Genomic DNA, 26862 nt, shown 5'->3' with positions numbered 1-26862 from the left:
TAATTAATCTCATAATTTGACCCAAAAAAAAACCCTTAACTTGCTGTAATGTTAAAAACATATCAAATGTGATGTTTTAACATCTCTAGCCATCTACAGTTCAATACTCGTGTATACTGCACCCGAAAAGAAAAAATGCAAAATTTCAATAAAGCAAAATTGTCGTGCAAATTGCATACCTTCAGGCGCTTTTGTAGTAAAACCTATTTCGAGTGCCAAACTTAACTGTTCACCGTTATAAACTAACTCTTTAATGACCAACACTCCCATCACCAATGAGCAACAGAAGGGAGAACTTTCCGTCTTAACGTTAGCACATTGGGGTGAGAAAATAATAATCTCATACCGCCGCGCACAAAACCATCTCACCATGGTGAGCTTCTCCGATAGCGACATGAGCATAATGTTTGTGAGCAACGAAGCTTCAAAAAAATTTGCCATATCGTGAGTCGTACGCAGCTGCTGTGTAGCATAGCCCAACAAAATCGGTGAACGCGTTGAGCTATAAAAGCTTCGCACGAGCACCAGAAAGCGCAACAATCGTACGCCAGACATCAATCGCTGTGCACCGTTATCCAGCAGCAGCAGCAGCAGCTACTCCTGTAAAACCAAACCCGTGCAGAGTGTTATAGGGGACTAAAATAGTACAAATTACACTGTGCAAAAAGAAGCGAAAAAAAGCGAACCTGTGTTCATTCGATCTTAACGTGTGTTTTGCACGAATTTGTACGCAAAAGAAACGTGACGAAATAAAAGCGTTTGGTGTACTTGGTGTGGAACAGTAATTTCCCGTGATCGTTAACAAAAGCGAAGTGATCGTACCGGTCAGTATGGTGAGGCTTCATCTTGTCTGTGGCGTACTGCTGTTCGCTTTTCTTGGTTGGGCTCACGGGTTGCCGGTGAAGGAGCAGGAGCTGGAAGAGGTGCTGACCAAGCTGCAGGAGCTGAAACGATTGAACGATGGTAATGATCGGTGCAATTTTGCAAAACACTTACCACACCATACCACATATCTGTACTTTCCTTCTGTCGGTGAGCGTGTCCAACTGAGTGCTGTCAAGAATTGTCCTCGTGCCATTTGTCCATTTGTTTCCAGACTGTGTTCGTGTGCTGTTTCGTGATCTCGTAACGTTTTTTGTCTGTGTTTTCCATTTATGTTTTGTTTCTGTCCAAGCGATTTTGGGTTACCTGATGGTGAAAATATTTTTTGTAAAAAAACGAAGAAGTGTAAAAAACTTTTTTAGAACGAAAACGACTTTAAACAATTTTTCTATGTCGACTATAATGCATCTAAACATTTTGTCTGGAATAGGTGTAATTTTTAGATTTATTTTGCTTTTAATAAGCGTGCTCATTTACAAACAGTCCCGAAAACGGATGCAGTTAGCTTTGGCAAATATTGAATGTATGACTTACCACTCAAACAGTGCATTCCATTCTACTTGTTGCATTTGCTTGGTGCAGCAGAACAATCACGCTTTCCAGATTCGCTTGCATTCCCCCCGGAAGGTATTAGATGTTTCCTTTCCCGGGTTTTCTTTTCTCTCCGCCAACGGTGTGGATGTTTTACATTTTAATCAAAAACCTCCTGTACCATCATCATACATCACCATCTGTCTCCGCTAGCGCAAGGGTCACTGCTGGAAAGCCTCCAGGGGCTTTCCGTGTGAAATAACTCGGACATTCCGGCATTTTGTTTCCAAACGCGTCCCACGTGGGCACATCCGTACCGGAGATGCACGCGGTCACAATCCATCATGGAGGCGCCCAGTGTTTCATGCCTGCCAGCGGCGTGCGTTTCCGTTTTCACAAAGTTTACAATTAGTTGTGGTGGCCGGTGGTGCATTAGATGAGCATGAGATTTGCTTCCATTCGAATGGAATGTATAGAAGCCGAAATGAAGGCCGAAAAAATGTGACACAAAAATTTTAAATGACCTTTTTTTCTATCGTTTTCCTTGCTCGCTCAATATGCAATGGTGGAAGCGGTAAAACCCCTCACGGATGGTATTATGAGATCATTTTTATGATTATGAACAGCTTGTACAACCTTGGATCCGGTACTATAGCCTTGTAGCGCTGTTGTACTGTTTTATTTAATTTGATAAACATTCCAAACCCGCTCGCACCACAAGCAAAACCGACGAAAAACACGAAGAGTTGGAGGAAGTTGGACAGCATCAGGGGTTGCTATTTTCTGCGTATGTTTTCTTGTGCTTTGTATGAATTTAGAGCAACGTGTTAAAACTACGCACTGACACACTTAATCGTAACGTGATCAGGCATTATGTATTTAATTACTATTTGTGCCACATTCGATTTGGAACTAATTGCATCAGTGGTGAATACTTAGAATAATTTATTTATCACCATTTTATTCCTTATTCATCTTTTTTGTTGGAACAAAACTCGTTCTCTTTGCGTTAATTTATTAACAATAAATAAATTAACATTTTATTTATTGTTAATTTATTATTTATAGAATGATAATTATTTAAAAGTAATTTAATATGAGAATTAATAACAAAATAATTTTTAAAGCAAAACAGATACTGTAAAATATTAATATTTATATTAAATTTCATCAAATAACTTATTTTACAACTCTAGCTAATAAATCCACAACCTACTAGATGCGCTTCCAATATCCTTTCTTCCTTCATTGACTGATTCCTCCCGCTTACCGCTTCGGTTCCAGTGTGCAATTTATTATTTTAATAAATTGTCTTCGGCTCCTAAGCGGTACCAAATCGAATTCGGTTAAGATAATTTCCATACCCCTATCCGATTCACCAGCTCCCCGCCCGCGCGTTCCCTAACGCAATAAGGGAAAGAAAAGGATGCACCCCGAACGAATGGAGACGCCCAGTCGTTTGTTCCATTTGTGGTAGCGGTGAAATATGAAAAAAAAACACACGCAAATTCCCTATTGCCGCCTGCTTAGCGAGGGGTGCAAACTGGTTCATCTTCCCATTACGTACCCGACCGACGAACGATGGGCTTCAATTTCCCGCTTCGTTGATGCCTTTTTCCGGTGCGATTCCGGTATCTGGCGGGGCATTGTTCTCGTTGACGTTGTTATATAGGGGAGTTATTGTTTTTTTTTTGGGTTAATGTATAATGAGCACATTGTACGGTGTTAGTAATGGTTTCTGTTCATTTTGGAAAGTGTTAACCCGATGTATTTTTGCCAAAAGCCTATCATAAGGCATTGGGGGGAAAAATAGTGTTTTTCCTCTTGTTCATGATGTTTTGCGATTGAAAGTCCAACATTAAAGGTTTCTTCTATTTTTCTCTCTTTCCCATCACGACTGGAATTTGTTTCGATGACCGAGAAACCAACACTAACCTTTCCACTATCAAACCCGATGGTGATGGTGATATTCCTCTATGGCACCAATAACGCTTGGGACGCGGGGGGAAGATGGGTGTAACGGGTTCTGATTTTTCCTCCTTGTTTGCAAACCCCTTTCCAACACCAACTTCGAAGCTTCCATACGTGCTGGAAGTAATGGTAAACTTAAAATTACATGAAAACATCATCAAAGCACGCAGCATGGTTGCTATTGGACACCGTTTCTCACATGGCGAACACACGGGCAGCTTCAGAGCACCAGTTGGTGCGTGTGCGTCTGTGTTTGAGTGTGGTAGCGTGTGTACAATTGTAGCCAATATCCGACACAGAACTTTTTTTCCACCCCAATTGTGGCGTCCAACAGCCTCTGTTGCTTCTGCCGCTGTTTACCACTAGTTGCGTGATGATGCCAATTGGTATGGTTTGTTTTACCTAAAGAACGCGAAGAGCTTACTCTGCACATTGTTATGGGATATTCTGCCGGATGCATTACTCATTGCTGAAGGGATATAAAGTAACTGAAGAGTACTGCACACGTCTGTTGTTCTGTAAAAAATAAGGTCTTGAAGAGTGTTTCGGTGTTGATGGCAGCATCAGTGGCAACTTCAGAGCCAGAGTGTAAAACGGGTTCAAAACGGATGGATGAATAAATCCATACTCGAATGTGAATCTGTCGACATTATCAGATGTCGACTATTTCTTCACGCAACAATTACAATATCAATCTATCAGCTGTGTAAAGAACTTTTTTATCCATCACAGTTAATAAAATTGAATTAAAATTATACAACACAGAAACTTGAAGTTACTAATGGTCTAATTACTATTCTGCTGTCTGTGACTTAGATTAGCTACAAGTTCAGTTGAGATTTCAACTCCAGGGAATTTACAGGGTTTCTCAACTGTAAACATTTCTGGATTTTTTTCAAGTTGAACTGGAATATGGAATATTTAATTTTTACATAGAATCTTGAGTACTTCCTGCAATTTGAATCAAAATGGAGAATAGATTCTTCGAAAGGCTTTCTTGACTGAAACATTCCCACTAAGAAATCCTTGAGGACTTTCACTACAAGTTCAACACAATGGATATGTAAGTTAAGACACAGGAAGCTGGATTTCCACAGTTAGAAGATGTTTTCTTTGATTGAAAAAGATGTTGGAAAGCTTTCCATATAATCGTATTCATCTTGGACGAAAGTCAACCAAGGAGTATCCAGAGATAGATGGAAAGAATTCACATCTACGTCTGCATATCCGACCTTAATCTGGAAAGGATTCTAGTTGACATAACATGGAAATTGGACTCAAAACCTCTATATGAAGTTTGTTGTGGTACTCAGTTAACAAATAGTTGAAATTGTAAAACAACCAACAGATTATTCTTTCAACAAACATAAAAATTGGAGAATAAAGCACAAACCATCTAAAGCATCCCTTTCATTTAGTTTAAGGCGCTGAATGAAAGGCAATTTGTAGCAAAAGTATCAAGTTCAATCTACATGTCACCATATCTACATAATAGAACAGTGCTTTTAGGTCATGCAGAGTTCGACCTTCAAACTTGGCCCATTTGTAGTCACATTTTCCATTATCCACACAGTCACATGCTCTAATCAACTTCGATTTGAAGCCACCTTTGCTACAACGTGCCCGATATGTTGCATTACCCAACGCAACATTAGCTCAAACACTGCATAACAAAACAAAGGTGCGATCTGCAGAAAGATTCGAACGCAAAAGAGTTCGGAAAAGTGCAACAACGGCCACTTGAAGGCGATTTTGAAAGAGTGTACCCGTTTGTGTAGTTTTTCGTTCGTTATAAGAAAAAAAAAGCACACACACGAGGGTGATGATAACTTTTCCGACGGAGAGTTTTGTTTGAGTTGCATCTTGATACTTTCGTGAAAGTTTATTTATTAAGTGATGGGGAAATTTTTCTATTTTGTGTGCCTTTTTTTGTTGGTTGGGTGCGTTAAAATGTTCCTTTTTCGGTTTATCCTTGGAAAAAAGGGAGTTTTAGCAAAAAGATACAAGGGTGAAAATATTTTTTTATCGCTTGCAACAGTCCAGCGATCGTTATCTTGTCTGCTCAACCGTTGCGATAGAGCTGGAATAATTTTTAATCATCAAATTCAGGGAAGATTCGCATTACGGACGCTAGTTTTGTGTAACAATTTCAATTACACCAATCAGTACGGGCTGGCAGCCCGGTTCGGTTGCTACACAATTTTAAGATGAATATAAAAATAAACTAAATTGTGAGCGGAACAGAGGGATGCTTTTTGTCCTGCTAGGATAATCGTTTGCCGCCAGATAGGAGAGGACATGCAGCATGTGAGCACAACTAACCTTGATTTAAATTACCTTAAATCAGCAAACTGAATGATGATTTACAAAAAAAAAGTACCTGATTGATCCCTCCCCAATTTAATCCACTCGCAATTGGGGCACAACTATTTGGACGATAATGTCGCATGTATTTTCCTTACACTAAAATGGTGTTAAATTTAGCAAGAAGTAATATTACAAAACTTGAGAAAAAATATTTCTAAGAATATTTTAAAAATCGTTTAACATCGGTACCAACTGCTTAAATATTTCATGGAACAATTTATCTCGAATATTATTTCCTTTTTCCCCTTAAATGATGTGAACTTCTTTTAGAATTCTTCCTTTTTTCCTTCTTCCTTGAAAAGAGTTGCCAAAAAAATCATATTTATGAAATTAAAATTACTTATTCACACTAGACACTTCATAAACGCTCACATTTAGACTAAATTTAGGGGCACGTTGACAGGACGGTAGATTGGATTGTGAAGCATCTCGCAAGACGTAGTATACATGCAGGCGCTTAGCGCAAAACACTGCCAAACATTGTTAACGATCGCACCACATAAAATAAACTTTGTTTTATCGAACCGAGGCACACTTTTATCACACCTCGTTCAAGTTTGGAAACGAGCAGCCATTCTATAAAACAGGTGTTGCGATCAAGGAGAATAAAAAAGATGCTGCGACAATTACCACCTCCACACAACAACAACAAAAATACGCCACCACCTGATGCTCAATTATTTATGGCTTATTCTATTATTATTACCAACCCACTGGAATGATGCAAAATAATCATAAAATTCCGCCTGTCATCGGGGGAAGCGAATAGAACGAGTTTAATTATATCAGACGATAATCAATCACCTCGCCGTTAAGGAAATCCACGACCAAGTGTCGTTGTGACAATAATGCGGGAGCGTACAAAATGGTGTTTTTGGGCTGTGTTTTATCTCTTTTCCTTTGTACCTTGTGTTTTGTCCACGTCCAGTGTGTGTTTCGTGTGTGCTGTTACTGGAAAGTAGGAAATCGTATCCTTCTGTTGTGTGCGTCAAATGTGTCGTCCATGTCCATGTGAGCAGAAGGCGGGGGAAACCCCAAAAATCGTGTTGTCCTGTCATGTTCCTTACCTTCTGTCAAAGTGATTCGTCGACATTGCGTGTTGTAAGTGCAATACATGTTCACAGCGCAACAGAATGTGTTTATACTAATACCTTAACATGTTTCTGCAACTCCTTTCTGCTGAATTGCTGAATCCCGACTATTCAGAGTACCTGTACTACAATCGAATCCTGCTCAACTCGGCCGGTATCTACGACGGTTCATTCTCAGCCGTACCACGCAATGGCGTCGGAAGTCCGTTTGGCCGGAATCAACGTTCGCTCGATTCGATCGGTGGTGGAAATCTACTGAAACGAGCCTCACTCGATTCGATCGGTGGAGGAAATTTGTTGAAAAAATAAACTTTCCCTAAAGCACATGTAAAATGCAGGAACCAACGAATGAATGAAACGATCGCGATATTTTTGATTTTCTCTCTCTGTTTTAATGGCTTGTTCGGAAACGGAAAACGTTAACTTAAGCGTTTTGTTAATCACCCACTGAGTCTCGCACGTTATCCCCGCCCCCCAGGTAATGGATTGTTAACACAAATGCCTATTGGAAGAGGAACGATCATAATCAAACGCCGACGATACGATCGATTGTTGTACTATACCAAAAACAAAAAGAACAAACACACACACAAAATTATTTACCTCTGTGCTAGTAGTTGGAGTGCTGGTCCCATATAGTTCCTGTAGCCGCACAGCACGTGTAACATGTGTAGTGGTGTAGCAGCTTCAACATTTGTACCTCGGGAACTAGAAAATTTAGCAAGAAACACACAAAACACAAAAGAACAACAATCAAACAATGTACAATAAAGCCCTGAATGCAAAAGTCTCCTAGGAGCGAATGTAAAATGCGTACGTGCAATAAAAATAAAATTTCACATCCGAAATCATTGCTTGAGTGAAGCTACTGCAAAGCAGCGTTAAAGCTCTTACACTATAGTGTTGGATCAAGAGCGAAAGAGGTACCTCAATCACTATGCTCATCTTATTGTGCGCGCGCCCGCACAGCCCACGCAAAAAAGAGGTAGCTCCGTACGGAGCGCTACACACAGGAGCACTCCCATTTGAAAATTTCCTTAGGCTATAGCCATACCTTTTTTTGGGAAATTTAGCAAAATTTTATAAATTGATTTACACCTGTTTCCAGCTACGTTCAAATATCGTGCCATCTGCCTCAAACCGCATGCCGTCTGCTTCAAATCCCGTGCCATCACCTTCAAAAGCGTGCCGCTACGGTCAAATCGTGTGCCACTACGTTCAAAATTGACAGCTCGAGCTGAAGGCATTGCCATACCAAAACAAAACAAACACTTTTGCTAAATGATTCGCAAATATTGCATTGTTTTTAATCGGTTTTCGATAGCTAAACGAATAAACTAAGGATTAATTGCATTTTGACTCCATTTTTCATCAAACGGGTAAAAAATTGGCAAATTGTCAACAAACAACAAACATGCATCCAAGCAGCTGTCAATTTTGAACGTAGTGGCACACGATTTGACCGTAGTGGCACGCTTTTTAAGGTGATGGCACGGGATTTGAAGCAGACGGCATGCGGTTTGAGGCAGATGGCACGATATTTGAACGTAGCTGGAAACAGGTGTATTTAATCCACTGAAATAAGTTTATTCCACTCAAATAATGCTTTAAAAGAAGAAAAGAATAAAAAATAAGAAAAAAATAAAAATTCAACTTGAAAATTTTGAAAGGTTTACCCCTTGCAATAACTTCGCCTATAACTCGGTCGGTATCCAACGGATCGCCAATCTTTAACCTGTGGTCGATAGATGGCACCAATGGCTACATTTTCTTCTTGGACGGCCATGCTCACAGGTGTCCGTGCCAGAAGTTATTCGAGGAACCAAGTTCCATACCCTGTTTAAGAAAATGTAAAATTTTCCACATTTTTGCATCAATTTTTGCCTATAACTCGGTCAGTATCCAACGGATCGCCAATCTTTAACCTGTGGTTGATAGATGGCAAAAATTGCTACATTTTCTTCTTTGACGGCCATGCCCTCAGATGTCTGTGCCAGAAGTTATTCGAGAAAGCAAGTTCCTTACCCTGTTTGAGAAAATGTAAAATTTTCCTCATTTTTGAGCAATGTAGCAAAATTTATAAATGTGATATATTTTCATGCAAATTTGTTGCAATGTGTTTCTTTTCACTCAAATAATGCTTTAAACAAAAAACATAATAAAAAATCCGAAAAAAAATTTTTAAAAATTTTCAACTCGAAAATTTCATAAGGCTTACCCCTTACGTTTTTTTTGGGAAATTTTGCAAAAAAAATGAAATTGATTTATTTTAATGCCAATTGGTTGCAATGTGTTTCTTTTCACTCAAGTAATGCTTTAAATAAAAAAACGAGTGAAAAATAATAAAAAAATCAAAAAATCTAAAAAAATGAAAATTTAGTAAGGCTCATTTTTGCACCAAGTTTTGCCTATAACTCGGTCGGTATCCAACGGATCGGCAATCTTTAACCTGTGGTCGATAGATGGCACCAATGGCTGCATTTTCTTCTCAGACGGCCATGCCCTCAGATGTCCTTGCCGGAAGTTATTCGAGGAACCAAGTTCCTTACCCTGTTTGGGAAATGTAAAATTTTCCTCATTTTTGCACCAAGTTTTGCCTATAACTCGGTCGGTATCCAACGGATCGCCAATCTTTAACCTGTGGTCGATAGATGGCACCAATGGCTACATTTTCTTCTTGGACGGCCATGCTCTCAGGTGTCCGTGCCGGAAGTTATTCGAGGAACCAAGTTCCTTAGCCTGTTTGAGAAATGTAAAATTTTCCTCATTTTTGAGCAATTTAGCAAACTTCATAAATGTGATATATTTTCATGCAAATTTGTTGCAATGTGTTTCTTTTCACTTAAATAATGCTTTAAACAAACAACATAATAAAAAATCAGAAAAAAATTTTTTAAAAATTTTCGACTCGAAAATTTCATAAGGCTTACCCCTTACGTTTTTTTGGGAAATTTTGCAAAAAAAATGAAATTGATTTATTTTAATGCCAATTGGTTGCAATGTGTTTCTTTTCACTCAAGTAATGCTTTAAATAAAAAAAAGAGTGAAAAATAATAAAAAAATCAAAAAATCTAAAAAAATGAAAATTTACTAAGGCTCATTTTTGCACCAAGTTTTGCCTATAACTCGGTCGGTATCCAACGGATCGCCAATCTTTAACCTGTGGTCAATAGATGGCAACAATGGCTACATTTTCTTCTTGGACGGCCATGCCCTCAGATCTCTGTGCCAGAAGTTATTCGAGGAACCAAGTTCCATACCCTGTTTGAAAAAATGTAAAATTTTCCTCATTTTTGCACCAACTTTTGCCTATAACTCGGTCGGTATCCAACGGATCGCCAATCTTTAACCTGTGGTCGATAGATGGCACCAATGGCTACATTTTCTTCTTGGACGGCCATGCTCTCAGGTGTCCGTGCCGGAAGTTATTCGAGGAACCATGTTCCATACCCTGTTTGAGAAAATGTAAAATTTTCCTCATTTTTGCACCAAGTTTTGCCTATAACTCGGTCGGTATCCAACGGATCGCCAATCTTTAACCTGTGGTCGATAGATGGCACCAATGGCTGCATTTTCTTCTCAGACGGCCATGCCCTCAGATGTCCTTGCCGGAAGTTATTCGAGGAACCAAGTTCCTTACCCTGTTTGGGAAATGTAAAATTTTCCTCATTTTTGCACCAAGTTTTGCCTATAACTCGGTCGCTATCCAACGGATCGCCAATCTTTAACCTGTGGTCGATAGATGGCACCAATGGCTACATTTTCTTCTTGGACGGCCATGCTCTCAGGTGTCCGTGCCGGAAGTTATTCGAGGAACCAAGTTCCTTACCCTGTTTGAGAAATGTAAAATTTTCCTCACTTTTGCATCAATTTTTGCCTATAACTCGGTCAGTATCCAACGGATCGCCAATCTTTAACCTGCGGTTGATAGATGGCACCAATGGCTGCATTTTCTTCTCAGACGGCCATGCCCTCAGATGTCCTTGCCGGAAGTTATTCGAGGAACCAAGTTCCTTACCCTGTTTGGGAAATGTAAAATTTTCCTCATTTTTGCACCAAGTTTTGCCTATAACTCGGTCGCTATCCAACGGATCACCAATCTTTAACCTGTGGTCGATAGATGGCACCAATGGCTACATTTTCTTCTTGGACAGCCATGCTCTCAGGTGTCCGTGCCGGAAGTTATTCGAGAAACCATGTTCCATACCCTGTTTGAGAAAATGTAAAATTTTCCTCATTTTTGCACCAAGTTTTGCCTATAACTCGGTCGGTATCCAACGGATCGCCAATCTTTAATCTGTGGTCGATAGATGGCACCAATGGCTACATTTTCTTCTTGGACAGCCATGCTCTCAAGTGTCCGTGCCGGAAGTTATTCGAGGAACCAAGTTCCTTACCCTGTGTGAGAAAATGTAAAATTTTCCTCAGTTTTGCCTATAACTCGGTCGGTATCCAACGGATCGCCAATCTTTAACCTGTGGTCGATAGATGGCACCAATGGCTACATTTTCTTCTTGGACAGCCATGCTCTCAGGTGTCCGTGCCGGAAGTTATTCGAGGAACCATGTTCCATACCCTGTTTGAGAAAATGTAAAATTTTCCTCATTTTTGCAGCAAGTTTTGCCTATAACTCGGTCGGTATCCAACGGATCGCCAATCTTTAATCTGTGGTCGATAGATGGCACCAATGGCTACATTTTCTTCTTGGACAGCCATGCTCTCAAGTGTCCGTGCCGGAAGTTATTCGAGGAACCAAGTTCCTTACCCTGTTTGAGAAATGTAAAATTTTCCTCATTTTTGCATCAATTTTTGCCTATAACTCGGTCAGTATCCAACGGATCGCCAATCTTTAACCTGCGGTTGATAGATGGCACCAATGGCTGCATTTTCTTCTCAGACGGCCATGCCCTCAGATGTCCTTGCCGGAAGTTATTCGAGGAACCAAGTTCCTTACCCTGTTTGGGAAATGTAAAATTTTCCTCATTTTTGCACCAAGTTTTGCCTATAACTCGGTCGCTATCCAACGGATCATCAATCTTTAACCTGTGGTCGATAGATGGCACCAATGGCTACATTTTCTTCTTTGACGGCCATGCCCTCAGGTGTCCGTGCCGGAAGTTATTCGAGGAACCAAGTTCCTTACCCTGTTTTAAAAATGTAAAATTTTCCTCATTTTTGCATCAATTTTTGCCTATAACTCGGTCAGTATCCAACGGATCGCCAATCTTTAACCTGTGGTTGATAGATGGCACCAATGGCTACATTTTCTTCTCAGACGGCCATGCCCTCAGATGTCCTTGCCGGAAGTTATTCGAGGAACCAAGTTCCTTACCCTGTTTGGGAAATGTAAAATTTTCCTCATTTTTGCACCAAGTTTTGCCTATAACTCGGTCGGTATCCAACGGATCGCCAATCTTTAACCTGTGGTCGATAGATGGCACCAATGGCTACATTTTCTTCTTGGACGGCCATGCTCTCAGGTGTCCGTGCCGGAAGTTATTCGAGGAACCAAGTTCCTTACCCTGTTTGAGAAATGTAAAATTTTCCTCATTTTTGAGCAATTTAGCAAACTTTATAAATGTGATATATTTTCATGCAAATTTGTTGCAATGTGTTTCTTTTCACTTAAATAATGCTTTAAACAAACAACATAATAAAAAATCCGAAAAAAAATTTTTAAAAATTTTCAACTCGAAAATTTCATAAGGCTTACCCCTTACGTTTTTTTTGGGAAATTTTGCAAAAAAAATGAAATTGATTTATTTTAATGCCAATTGGTTGCAATGTGTTTCTTTTCACTCAAGTAATGCTTTAAATAAAAAAAAAAAGTGAAAAATAATAAAAAATCAAAAAATCTAAAAAAATGAAAATTTACTAAGGCTCATTTTTGCACCAAGTTTTGCCTATAACTCGGTCGGTATCCAACGGATCGCCAATCTTTAACCTGTGGTCGATAGATGGCACCAATGGCTGCATTTTCTTCTCAGACGGCCATGCCCTCAGATGTCTGTGCCAGAAGTTATGCGAGGAACCAAGTTCCTTACCCTGTTTGGGAAATGTAAAATTTTCCTCATTTTTGCACCAAGTTTTGCCTATGACTCGGTCGCTATCCAACGGATCGCCAATCTTTAATCTGTGGTCGATAGATGGCACCAATGGCTACATTTTCTTCTTTGACGGCCATGCCCTCAGATGTCTGTGCCAGAAGTTATTCGAGAAAGCAAGTTCCATACCCTGTTTGAGAAAATGTAAAATTTTCCTCATTTTTGAGCAATTTAGCAAAATTTATAAATGTGATATATTTTCATGCAAATTTGTTGCAATGTGTTTCTTTTCACTCAAATAATGCTTTAAACAAAAAACATAATAAAAAATCAGAAAAAAAATTTTAAAAATTTTCAACTCGAAAATTTCATAAGGCTTACCCCTTACGTTTTTTTTGGGAAATTTTGCAAAAAAAATGAAATTGATTTATTTTAATGCCAATTGGTTGCAATGTGTTTCTTTTCACTCAAGTAATGCTTTAAATAAAAAAAAGAGTGAAAAATAATAAAAAAATCAAAAAATCTAAAAAAATGAAAATTTAGTAAGGCTCATTTTTGCACCAAGTTTTGCCTATAACTCGGTCGGTATCCAACGGATCGCCAATCTTTAACCTGTGGTCGATAGATGGCACCAATGGCTACATTTTCTTCTTGGACGGCCATGCTCTCAGGTGTCCGTGCCGGAAGTTATTCGAGGAACCATGTTCCATACCCTGTTTGAGAAAATGTAAAATTTTCCTCATTTTTGCACCAAGTTTTGCCTATAACTCGGTCGGTATCCAACGGATCGCCAATCTTTAATCTGTGGTCGATAGATGGCACCAATGGCTACATTTTCTTCTTGGACAGCCATGCTCTCAAGTGTCCGTGCCGGAAGTTATTCGAGGAACCAAGTTCCTTACCCTGTTTGAGAAAATGTAAAATTTTCCTCAGTTTTGCCTATAACTCGGTCGGTATCCAACGGATCGCCAATCTTTAACCTGTGGTCGATAGATGGCACCAATGGCTACATTTTCTTCTTGGACAGCCATGCTCTCAGGTGTCCGTGCCGGAAGTTATTCGAGGAACCATGTTCCATACCCTGTTTGAGAAAATGTAAAATTTTCCTCATTTTTGCAGCAAGTTTTGCCTATAACTCGGTCGGTATCCAACGGATCGCCAATCTTTAATCTGTGGTCGATAGATGGCACCAATGGCTACATTTTCTTCTTGGACAGCCATGCTCTCAAGTGTCCGTGCCGGAAGTTATTCGAGGAACCAAGTTCCTTACCCTGTTTGAGAAAATGTAAAATTTTCCTCAGTTTTGCCTATAACTCGGTCGGTATCCAACGGATCGCCAATCTTTAACCTGTGGTCGATAGATGGCACCAATGGCTACATTTTCTTCTTGGACAGCCATGCTCTCAGGTGTCCGTGCCGGAAGTTATTCGAGGAACCATGTTCCATACCCTGTTTGAGAAAATGTAAAATTTTCCTCATTTTTGCAGCAAGTTTTGCCTATAACTCGGTCGGTATCCAACGGATCGCCAATCTTTAACCTGTGGTCGATAGATGGCACCAATGGCTGCATTTTCTTCTCAGACGGCCATGCCTTCAGATGTCTGTGCCAGAAGTTATCCAAGGAACCAAGTTCTTTACCCCGTTTGAGAAAATGTAAAATTTTCTTCATTTTTGAGTAATTTAGCAAAATTTATAAATATGATATATTTTAATGCGAATTTTGTTGCAATAAGTTTCGTTTCACTTAAATAATGCTTTAAATTAAAAAAAGTATAAAAAATCAGAAAAAAAATTTTGAAAAATTTTCAACTCGAAAATTTCATAAGGGGTACCCCTTGCCATTTTTTTGAGAAATTTTGCAAAAAAATTTAAATTGATTTATTTTAATGCCAATTGGTTGCAATGAGTTTCTTTTCACTCAAATAATGCTTTAAATTAAAAAAAGAGTAAAAAATCAGAAAAAATTTTAAAAAATATAAAATTTTGAAAATTTTATTAGGCTCATTTTTGCATCAACTTTTGCCTATAACTCGGTTAGTATCCAATGAATCGCCAATCTTTAACTTGTAGCCGATAGATGGCCCCAATGGCTACATTTTCTTCTTGGACGACCATGCCCTCAGATGTCTGTGCCAGAAGTTATCCGAGGAACCAAGTTCCTTACCCTGTTTGAGAAAATGTAAAATTTTCCTCATTTTTGCACCAAATTTTGCCTATAACTCGGCGGTATCTAACGGATCGCCAATCTTTAACCTGTGGTCGATAGATGGCACCAATGGCTACATTTTCTTCTCAGACGGCCATGCCCTCAGATGTCTGTGCCAGAAGTTATTCGAGGAACCAAGTTCCTTACCCTGTTTGAGAAAATGTAAAATTTTCCTCATTTTTGCACCAAGTTTTGCCTATAACTCGGTCGGTATCTAACGGATCGCCAATCTTTAACCTGTGGTCGATAGATGACACCAATGGCTACATTTTCTTCTTGGACAGCCATGCCCTCAGATATCTGTATGTCTGTATAGATGTCTTAAATGTTTCTATAAATAAGCCAATCTCCTAAGGCTGTATAGGCTTAGGCTTTTTTTGAAGTAATATTGCAAAATTTGTAAATGTGATATATTTTAATGCTGCAATAAGTTTCTTTTCACTCAAATAATGTTTTAAAAGAAGAAAAGTAAAAAATAACATAAAACTAAAAAAATAATTTTCAACTCGAAAATTTCATAAGGCTTACCCCTTGCCATTTTTTTGGGAAATTTAGCAAAATTTAAAAATTGTTTTATTTTAATGCGAATCGATTGAAATGAGTTTCTTTTCACTCAAATAGTGCTTTAAATAAAAAAAAGAATAAAAAACAAAAAATAAATAAATAAATTCTAAAAATTTTAAAAACTCCTAAGGCTATAGCTAGTATGTCAAGAGCGAAAGAGGTATTTCAATCGCTCCGGTCATCTTATTGTGCGCGCTCCCGCACAGCCCACGGGAAAAAGAGGTAGCTGTATCGCAGGAATCGCTCCTGCGTGCAGCGCTCCTTGTGGTGCGAAACTTCGCTCCTGGGAGCGCATCGCACAATCGCTCCTGTGTGCAGCGCTCCGTGTGGAGCTACCTCAAGCGCATCGCACACTTTAGAGAGCGAGAGCGGTGCGCTCCTGAGCTACTTGACCCAACACTACCCAACACTAATTAAGGGTCCGTTCATAGACGGCACATGTGGGCCGCGATATAATTATGTCGAACAAAAAGTGGTCTGCGGTACTAAAAAGGTTGCGGAGCACTGCTTAACAGTGTTTTTTGCAACAATCACCAACATTATCTTCGACAGAAAATTTACAGCGTAAGTCATTCACCATCCTAAAACGAAAACAGAAAAGAATAATAAAGCACAACACAAAATAATATCGCAACACAGTGCACGATTGATATCCGAAACCGAAAGGAACATTCCTTTTTCATTGCATATTCCTTATCGTTTTGCCCCATTTCATATTTGTAATTAATTTTTAACTTCATACTAACCTCGAGCATAGGTCAACTAAAGCAGATCAATGAAGAAAAGTTGCAGCTCAGTACGTCCACCGGTCAGCGGCCAACGGGTGGATCATCGGGTGTTGTTGCCGGAACCGCTGGCTACAAAACGAAACGATCACTCAACAACTCCGACAGACGGACGCTGCTTTATAACTACTATTCGCGAGGATTAGCCCCAATGTACGACAAGCGTAACTTTGACGAGATTGATCGGTTCGCACGGTTCAATGGAAAGCGCAATTTGGACTACGAGCCCTCATACGCCGGTTCGATGGATCACGGTTACAATGGACGTTTCAGCAAGCGTAACTTTGACGAAATTGATCGTTTCAACGGTAAGCGATTGCGTCCCTACACCCTACACTAGCTATTCAGCTGTTAAACAGCTTCTAAGCAATATTTTCCTCTTTCTTTCACAAACACAGCTGGCTTTAACTACCGTCTAAATGGTGACGAAATGGCAACGATCGGCAAACGGAACTTTGATGAAATTGATCGATTTGGACGGTTCGCCTTCAACAAGCGATACTTCCCGGAGGTGAACGAGCTCAGCCCCGGTAACAATCTTAAGCACGATCTCTCGGAAGACATGGCCGTCATTAATGAGTATTCGCAGTAAGGACGAACGACACGTGACACATGCGTTAGTGAAGGTGAATGGTACACGGCGATACGACAGCAATGAGAATACGAAATATTTGCCCGCCCTTTTTGCACCATCCCTGCTAAGCAGCACACCGAGGTACTTTTCTTAGGTTCGAACGAAAAACAAAACTAATGGCAAAACATGCAATTGTAACTGATCGTTGGAAAGACGATCTTTCATCCATCTAGTATAAGAAACCGTGCATCCGAGCAAATGGCTAAATAAAATGGAATGAGGTTAGGAAGGTTGCTTACAGGATGGAGTGATCCTCTAGTATAATGCTTGTTTGTTGGTACGAGTTAAACCCATTTGGGAGGGAAGAATATTCATTCAAAGCAACAAAAAAAAAACAAGAAACTAGTTCACTACTTGTAATAAAATCTATAACAAACAAACGAACAAAAAAAAATGAACAATTCTACTACTTATAAATACTATCGATGGAGTGATACGAAAGCGGGTGGGTAAAACGTTACTTAAAATAAGTTTGAACATAATGTGTAAAGAAGTATGAACAAAGCAAAATAAACCAAGAGAAAACTGGAAACAAAACAAAAAAGTGACAAAAAACTAAATAACAGCATAAAACTTGCATAAAATTACTGAATAAACAAACTATGCTCATTAATGTGTTTGCAGCTCTGACATGGAATCGGTAATTTTTTTTTATTTTAAAATTAAATAATAGTAACGATAGCAAACAAACATACTGTAAAAAAAACTGTGTTGCAATAATTTAATTTCACATTTCTTTGAAAAAAACCCCCCTTTAATAATTTCTTTCTTAACTGTGCAAACATTTACGAAACATTTTATGCTATTGCTGCTTTCACAGTTTGCACCTTTGCCGTGCATACTGGTTTTTCATTTAGCTGGCATTTTTGCTTTATTACCACACCTTTGCCGCAGTTTAAATGTTGCTCTCTTAGTGTGTGAGTGTGTGTGTGTGTTACTACTTTACTTGGATTAATTGTTCCTATTTTTCCCCCGTTTTTTCCCCCGCAAATGGTTCATCGTTACATGGTTTGAGTTTTGTCCATTTTTTTATCTCTTTATTTAAGCCCCATTGGTCTTAACTATCCGTCCTAATGCTGATTATCTCTATCTGGGGTTTACTTTCTAAATATCATCCTGATGCAATTCGTCTGTGGTAGGGGTAAGTATTCTTTAATGTACAATTACAAACTTCTCTATTCGTCTGTGGAGCACAACAGAGCAAATAGTTCGAGTTAGAGAAATGATCGTAAGAACACGTCTAATATGTTTCATTGCTGCATTAGGCTTGGCAAGTGCTTAAGTGTGTTTTTGTGTGGAAAATGAAACAAAAATCAAATTATCAACCATCACTCTCAACCTGAAAGATTCCGACTGCAAACTGCTACCTCCGTTTGCTGCTATAATGTTATGCTAATAAGAGTGTATCCTTGTACGATTTAATCAGTGGAGATATTCCTCCACGTAAGAAACCGTTGGTTTATTTTTGCTGTCCCATTTTCTCTGTTTGTTCATCCACCCAAAATTGCCTACGTTTCTTTACACTAAATAACTTGAGTGTGCTCTCGTGTCATGATCAATGATCTAAATGTTTCCCTACAAAATACGGCGCGCATGTTATAGAACCGCTTCCCGAAAAATACCGCAATCATCGCTTATTGCTTCATGCAACTTCCCCTGCGGTGAGAGAGATGCGCATGCAATGCAAGGGAATTAATTAAGGCGCAAACATTTAACACTAACATCCCTCCATCGTATGTGGCAGTAATATGTGGGGTGAAGGGTTGGTTGCTTTACCCTTTCCATTGTACGCTCGTTCTGCTACAGTAGCGAAGCACAATCCACGTCATGCCGTGGATATCTCATCCTGTATGTCATTTGCTGCCAATACCGATCAGTGCTTCATCCATCAGATCGTCATCGAGTCCACCGCCGGCGGGTCCACCGTGCGTGGACGAAGCATTAGAGTGAGGTGAGGTGAATGGGAGTGGGGAGGGTGCCGGTGATTTGACGAGATGCACCGAAACGGAGGCCGGCGAGGGAAGGTTGTTCAGTGACGGGGTCGTTCCACCGACCACATGATTGTTCAGATGATTGCCGTGATGGTGCAGGTGTGTGTGGTTGTTGAGCAGACTGTTGGGAGGTGGAAGTACACCACCACCGCCCCCACCACCTCCACCAGCGGCTCCACTCTTTGCGGCTAGTGCCGCTATGAGCTGTTGTGTGCTGGCACTATCTAAGGATAAGGAACCGGACGCAGGCGATTGTCCACCGGCCGCACTCATTGCACTCATCATCATCATCGATGCCATCGAGGTAACTACGGGCGATGGTCCAACGTCACCAACGCTACCACCAATCCCATCCTGTGACGAGTGTGAATGGTTCGATATCGTACTGCTGGGTCGTGATGGTGGTCGCATTAGCGAACCAGCACCCGATCCCGCATCACCATCGTTCGATGCACCGCCGGACACGGGTGAAGGAAACGGTGGCAGCACCATCGAACCGGTTGTCGTTGGTGTACCCGGTGCAGACCCGGTCCCGGATCGAAACCCATCTCTGCTGGCGCTCCCGGAAAGCATCCCGGGTGAGGCACGCCCTGCCGAAGGAAACATACTGCCATCGGAACTGTTGGATTTGCTCTGCAGGGAACCATCACTGCCAAACATCTTCTGCACAATGTTGGGTAATAGTGGATGTAATGCAGTACCGCCCCCACCACCACCAGCACCACCACCATCGACAGATGGTCCACCAGTCGGTCCAGTACCAGAGGCAGACATTTTGGTACTGTTCTTCGCTGCAGCGCCAAGCAAATCGGAAAGCAACCGAGCACTTGCATCACCGGATGATGGTGAGGTAGAGAACGATCGTAATGGTGACGAACCGACCGATTGTGACGTAGTAGAAGCTGTGATAGGAAGCTGTGGCTTTTGTTTCCTCACTGCCGAATCCTTCATGCTCTTGGTACCGTCATTACCTTCGCTGTGACCGGCGCTACCAGTGCCTGCATTATTGTTGGAGCGTGCCGATAACTTCGGTATTTGAAACTTCGTGTCGAGTGACTTCGCAAAACCCTCCATGTTGCCCATCGACCCAGTAGGATAGCCGAGCATCTTCATGATCGATATCGGGTTTACCAGTGCGGAAGATCCTGTCCCAGATCCTCCTCCGCCACCAGCTGCTCCTCCACCGCTCAGCATTGCAGCACCGGTTAATGATGAGGCGGAGGATGACTTCGAACGGCCCGACGCAGGACCACCCTTCTCCTTCGACGCGTAGGACGACGAAGACGAGCTGGCCGGATTGGAGGTTGACTTCGGGGAGCTTACCTTGGAAGATTTCATCCCGATGCCACCACTCCCACCACCACCTCCACCACCGAGTGAACCGAACGAGTTCGATTTCTGAAACGGTGTCTTGGACGAGGAGCTGGTGTAGTGCGGAGTCTTCGTCGATGACGGGAAAGCGCCACTAAAGGAGGTAGTGTGGTTCTGTTGCTGCTGTTTGGACGAGACGGGCCCACTGGATACACCGGACTTGAGGCCAGATTTGTTACTGCCGCTGCTGCCGGATTTCGAGCCTCCGCCACTGTTGGAAGAACTCTTGCTAGAACCCTTCTTGTTCTGGATTGTCAACTTTATGCCATCCGAGCTGGGTTTTACCATGTACTCGGATGCTTTCCCACTCGTAAGGGCCGCCGTCAAGGAAGGTGCACTCGTCATGGAGCTTGCTTGGGTTAAGGCTGAAATATAATGAATGAAAGTTTGGGATAAGAATCGAACTACTGAAATATGACAGTAAAGCGTTAAGACACAACTCACCGGCACTAATCGCTGTCGTGGAAGAAACACAATTCGCCAACGTACCGGACCCTGTCGCTGACAGTAGACTACTTCCCGTTTTGGAGGGATCTTTCAACGTGCCGCCACCACTAATCGATCCAAAGCCCCCAATATTCACACCAGCACCAATACCACCACTGCTAGCCGCTAGTGAAGTGCTGGTCGTCTGTTGGGTGATGGTCATTTCCGGCAGTACCAGTACCGCTTCGTCATCTGCCGACTGTGCCGACTTTAGCTTATCGATCACGGCACTCAGAGATCCACCCAATCCGGTACCACCGGCAGAGGATGGTGGTTTACGATTTTTAGCAGCTTGCAGTGCCTGCAACATGGAGCTTGCCGTGGTCAGTCCCGTGCTGGAGAGTCCCAACGAACCTAGTGAAGATCCCTGCACGGAACCCGGCCCGGTAAGATCGATCATTGGAGCGACGGGAGAGCTAGAGCCGGAATCACCGATCCCAGAACCTGTCATTGATATCGTCATCGAGGATCCAGCAGCTAGGTCGAGCTGTTTCAACTTCAAACCCGAACTCTTCGATCTTCCACCTGAGCCAGACCCGGAGCTGCCAGTGCTGCTCGATGTCAGCGATGAGCCGGCACTAGCGCTAGTGGCCGAAAACTGAAGCGTCTTCTTCTCCGAGCGTTCCTTATCGCGTTCCTTGGATGAACCACTGGTGGTGGAGATGCTTAGTCCACTTCCACCTCCACCACCACCTCCTGCCACTCCTGTACCGCTCGTTTCAGAAGATTTCGTACCAGGCGAACTGCCACTGGCCGCTGCCGATTTTAGCGCCGACATGCTAGGCTTACCACCGCCGGTTGAACTACCTCCGGAGTGCAGTGGATGCTTCGGGGACACCGACGAACCATGCTTGGGACTGTGAAACCCCAACGCACTGCTGCCGGTATGCTTCGGGCTGCTGTGATGTACCGGACTAGAGTGTTTTGGGCTCGATTTGTTCCCCGACGACGATGATGAGCCACCGATACCGCTTCGATGCGGTGAAGATTCACCGGACTTGAACGGTAACTTGTTCGGTGGTCCCATCGCCAGGTGGCCCGAATCATCGACCTTTCTCTTTTTCTTCTTGTCCGATTTGCTCGAACTGGACCGTTCCGTTGATTCCGTGCCCTTGCGATGACTGCTGCTGCTACTGCTGCTGTTGCTGCTAGATGAAGATGAGGAAGATGTCTTTTTCGTCGCTGTGGACGTAGTCGTCAGCGATGTAGCGGACGTACTGTTGGCAATGATTTGTGGCACCGTTATCGGTGTGTTGGTGGTAACGGTTGTGGAAGGAAATGCACTTGCCGCAATATTAGTGTGCCCCGTTGGTATGGGGATTATTTCCAACCCAGAACTACTGATCGTCGCGAGAGGTTTTTCTATTCCACCACTACCAGACGGTGATACAAGCTTTCCAGCAATTGGCGATACCGGGCCCAGCGATGGCTTTCCGGAAGGTCCGGAACCAAACGTACCTTTCGGCGTTGCCGCTGCAATCGGTTGTGCGCTGTTTACCTCGGCAAAAAAGCTGCTCATTTCCGCCTCTACCAGATCGACACTCTCTTCCACCTCATCCGTCGCACCGGAAGTGGTGGAACTGCTCGAACTGCTGCTTGAGCTACTGCTAGAGCTGGAACTCGAGCTGCTCGAACTGCGACGTCGCTTAACCGATTGGCCTGTGATACGTTTTGACGAGTCAGTTTCTAGCGCTGCACTTTCGAGACTTTCCAGCAGCAGTGTTCCCGGGCAGGGACGATCTGAACTCGCATCACCGGATGCGGCACCGGTTAGTGAAAACCCCGACGAGGATAGTGAGGATAAGGAGGAGGAAGAAGAAGACTGAAGCGGCATCTTGACGCCGGTACCGACGATGGCACTCTCATCGTCAGCCGGAAGGACGCTCGGAGGTTCATTCTTAGCGGATGCGTTCGTGTTTGTAATTGTTGTTCCACCCAAAGAGCTGCCCTTGGCATCGGTCCCACCCACCGGGACCGTCTCGCCGAACAGTGGCAACCCGCCGGTGTCCTCCTCCGTTGCACCGCCAGCTTGCATGCGCTGTTCGCTGTTTCCTGCTGCTGTTCCACCGGATGTTGCTGCGGCTGCTACTGCCACATCCTGGCTGGTGACCGTGGTGAGACCGGTTGTAGCTGTGGTGACATTCGCCTTCTCCACACCACTGCCATCAGTTACACCAACAACAGCAACGCTAAGGTTGCTATCACTCTTTGGGCTTTTACAAAAATCCTCCATGCGTCGTTTCTTTGCTGCACCGCCCGCCAACGGTTCCGGTGGTTCCCGGGTACCTAAAGGACCCGCCACCCTTCCCATACTGCCACCCAATCCATTACCGTTCCGTTCGGCAAGCATATCACAAAAGTCTAGACCAAGATTTGCGCTCGCTACCAGCCCGTTCCCTTCGCCATTCATTAGCCCGCGCTGACCGACTGTTTGCTGCGCCGATGTTCCATTTGTAGCCGCACTACCACCGCCTCCTCCTCCTCCTCCTCCGCCTACTCCTGTCCCACCGACACCGCCAGCCCCATCAACCGTTGATGCTGGACCACCGAGTGACGACAGGTTGAATCCGTTCATACTTCCATCCTCACCGGAACTGCCGACACCACCGCCAGTTCCGGTACCATCGCCGCCACCATTAAGACCACCGCCAGCGCCACCGGGACCACCTCCACCGCCAGTAGACGAAACGGTCGAGGCACCAAGGACGTTCGGTTTAAACTTCTGCTCGTGCTCTTCCTCCCAATGTTTCATTAGCGCGCGCAATGTGACCGGAATCGACATACAACGCTGCAACACGGCCGACAGCCGTTCGACCGTGTGCTCATCACTGGATTCACCCTCACTGCAGTAGATCCGCACGATAATGTTAGCGATGTTTTGCAGATCAAACTCAACCGTTGCCAGCGATTCCTCGTATGGATGTATCAACGAAACCGTTATGTTCTGACAGGAGAGTGCACTCACTTCAAACACAAGCAATCCCCCGGCGGTGCCGTTCTCTATCGTGTGTGTACCACCGTCAAGCAGCAGCTGCAATGCACTGGGACGACCACCGGCACCACCTGCAGCCGATGAAGTCGAACGGATGCAGCTCGACAGCAGTTGGTTGAAGATGGCCTGCTGTCTAAGGTAGGTTAAGATTTTCGGCACATGCTGCGGTTCGGTGAACGGTATGCTGCTCACCATCACGCCCCGGAGCAATGGGTTGTCCGTGAGATAGTAGCAATGATACTGATCCGGTAGCGATACCACTAAACCCTTGGCAAGATCCGTCACGCTTCCACCGGATGCGTGGTGAGCGATCAGTCCGAGAAGGGACGTCGGTAGGCCAGTGGTACCGCTGACCGTCCCTTCTCCACCTTGCTGCTGTTCGTTCGCTCCGCCACCACCGCCAACAATCGTCTTGATAGCACGCATCATCGCACCATTAATTGGCATCGGTTTGTTCAGCCGCAGCACGAATGTGGCCGGCAACGAGGTAGAGTTGTGTTTCTCGATCGGTGTGTAGACGGGTTGCCCGACGGAGGTCGCACTCCCGCTACCATTCACCACCAGCAGCGGTTGTATCTGCAGTTTGTTTGCACTGGACGCTTCCAGCACGACCGCCACACTGCATCCGATGCGCTCTTTCGCGATCAGTTCGGCCGAAAGTGTGTTTATGGTGCGTGTGCCTACATCCAGCAGCTCGTACGGTGCCACAAAGTACGTTAGTCGCATCGGGTGCCCTCCACGGCGCTTCTGTACCACGCCGAGTGGAGCTTTCAGAAGCTGTGAGTGTACGTCCGCGAAGTGTTGCAGCGACAGCGTGTACAGTGTGTGCAGATCTGTTTCAAGCGCTTGCAAAGCGACGAAAGCATTCACCTTTATCTTTTTCTCCGCATTTAGCTGGTATATCGAAGCTAGCCCTTCGAGCTGGGTGGTGAAATCGGCAAAGTCACCCCGTTGCAGACAGGCGACTAGTTCGCTGCAGCTCTGCTGCTTCATCTTACACTCGTGGTGTACCTTTACGTCCTGCACAGTACCACCGGCTGGATCGAGTATGATCTCGAGGTAGAACATGTCGGACGAGATGAATAGGCCGGACGTGTCTTCGCTTAGTTTGAGGCTAAAAGGGGTTAAAAATAAACCGATTAAGTGTAATAGATTCAGTTTACAATCGCAAGTCCAATTTACCCTAGCTGTCTGGTAAGACAATCGAGTCGTTCGACCAAACCCTGCCGGGTGGTCACCTTAATGCAATACTGCATACTGTCGAGCGTTTTCTGTAGATTTGACTTTTCCACCGCATCTAAGGCGTATCGTTTCTCCTGCAGAATAAAAGGAAAGAGATCGCATAACAAATTGTTGCTTTTGGGAACCGATAGCCCAACTTACCAACAGAGACATCCGCACCGATTTGGACATCTCCGGAAAGGTTTTGTACTGTGCCGATTTGGCCTTTGTCCGTAGCCGCTCCATTAGCAGCTCCATCTGCCACGTTTCATGTTTGTCTCCGCCGAGCAATACCTTGCCGGTGGTGCCACCCGACCCACCAACGGTTGGACCCGATCCGGGTGGTTTAATATCCGGTTTGCCGATACCTTTACCGGTGCCTACTCCTCCCCCGCCAACACTGCCTCCGTTTGCCATCAGCAGAGCGGGAAGCGTTCCACCACTGACCGCCGCTGTACCGGAAGACGACATTGTGTGTGTGTCTGTGTATCTGTTACTTTCTTTATCCTTTTTTGTTCTACGCTTTTCTTACTGCCACCAATGGTCTCTGCCTTGGTTTCAGCTTCGGCTAGGCAGTCCCACTGCTGTTGTCTCTAACACTGCAACTGCGCTCGTTAGTCATCATGCTGTGCAACCCATCATCATCACCATCATGACCAAAGTTCATCACACCCGGACACATCTTCTCTCGCGGTTTGATTGTCTCCCGGCTCGTCGAATGATGGCAGCACTACACCTAGCTGCCATTGGAAGGGTTTGCAGCTTCATCTACAATTATTGCTTACTGTCCATCACGGGTCGAATATTATACCAATTATAAAACTTTCCCTTCAATTTCTTCTCCACTCTGCACAAGCACACACACACACATACATACGTACACACTTATGCTTGGTTGCAAGGCACCAGTATGGTTTCGGATTGTGCGATTGGCAAACTTGCGGAGCTGTTTCACAGCCTATTGAATAGCCGCAGGCCAGTATGATGAAATGATGAAACTGAACCACTAAACTAGCTAGAAGATTTCATTCAGCAAATCTTAGCATACGGAATACTATCGGTTGCTTGGAACACCTTTTGCACGGGGGCAACAAACGCGTATGCACCGTGACGACACACAGAAAAAAAATTATGCCAGGTAGCACCCCTTCCCCTGTGGATCCGATCCGCACGCTACTGCAGCACGCTGTGCTGCTGCGGCACACATTTCAGTGACGACCACTGTTACTGGGTTTGATCCCGATACTTTGTGCGCCCAACAAAACCGAGTTACTCCACAAGTATCGGATACTATGCACCGGTTACCCAGCTACAGGAACACCGTTTTCACGCGCGACGCAGTGAAAAGCGCAGAAATTTTCGTATGTATCGCGACGGACGAGGTAAATAAATGGCTGCCTTCGTCACGATTTGAAGGATACGTGTTTACATGCCCCAGTTACCGGATTGACAGTTGCCATTTGGTGGTTGTCTGTTCGCAGTCTCTCATTTGCCAAAGGTGTCGAACTTACTTTTCTTTGATATCGCAAAATAGCTGAATGTTTATAAATTACCGGGTGTTTTTAATTAAAAAAATTGCACAATTAGACTGATTTCTCTGATAAATTATAGCATTGAAAAAGATCATGAACATGTCCTTGATACATGATTATGAATCGGAACTGCACATGACGAGCCCTGCATTCTTACGAATCAAAATTATTTTTTGAAATTGTGTTGATAACGT

At 43.4% G+C, this 26862-nt stretch overlaps 2 protein-coding genes and 2 long non-coding RNA genes across 15 annotated transcripts in view; 2 read left to right on the top strand and 2 right to left on the bottom strand.

The window, feature by feature from the left end:
* Positions 1-26862, top strand: part of LOC125768673 (uncharacterized) — a 336169-nt gene that overhangs the window by 215205 nt on the left and 94102 nt on the right. The gene's annotated exons all lie outside the window — the stretch shown is intronic.
* Positions 518-17712, top strand: LOC125768661 (uncharacterized). Its single transcript, XM_049436661.1, has 3 exons — positions 518-963; positions 16414-16749; positions 16840-17712. Exons 1-3 carry the CDS (start codon positions 831-833, stop codon positions 17031-17033), a joined length of 663 nt encoding a protein of 220 aa, XP_049292618.1. The 5' UTR covers positions 518-830; the 3' UTR covers positions 17034-17712.
* Positions 9434-15225, bottom strand: LOC125768672 (uncharacterized). Of its 12 annotated transcripts, XR_007418936.1 has the most exons (7): positions 15140-15225; positions 14235-14424; positions 13867-14056; positions 12264-12786; positions 11318-11507; positions 10950-11139; positions 9434-10382 (listed from the first exon to the last, which is right to left on the bottom strand). It is a non-coding gene; the product is annotated as an uncharacterized LOC125768672 (long non-coding RNA). The 12 variants fall into 12 exon arrangements; XR_007418931.1 differs by lacking the exon at positions 15140-15225 and having other exon boundaries at positions 14235-14488; XR_007418937.1 differs by lacking the exons at positions 10950-11139; positions 15140-15225 and having other exon boundaries at positions 14235-14488.
* Positions 18085-26397, bottom strand: LOC125768635 (mediator of RNA polymerase II transcription subunit 1-like). The gene is made up of 4 exons (XM_049436603.1): positions 25299-26397; positions 25098-25231; positions 20882-25029; positions 18085-20802 (listed from the first exon to the last, which is right to left on the bottom strand). Exons 1-4 carry the CDS (start codon positions 25605-25607, stop codon positions 18929-18931), a joined length of 6465 nt encoding a protein of 2154 aa, XP_049292560.1. The 5' UTR covers positions 25608-26397; the 3' UTR covers positions 18085-18928.

Source organism: Anopheles funestus, chromosome 3RL (assembly GCF_943734845.2).
Source record: "Anopheles funestus chromosome 3RL, idAnoFuneDA-416_04, whole genome shotgun sequence".
Lineage (NCBI taxonomy): Eukaryota > Metazoa > Arthropoda > Insecta > Diptera > Culicidae > Anopheles > Anopheles funestus.
This window is presented reverse-complemented; position numbering and strand designations above follow the sequence as displayed.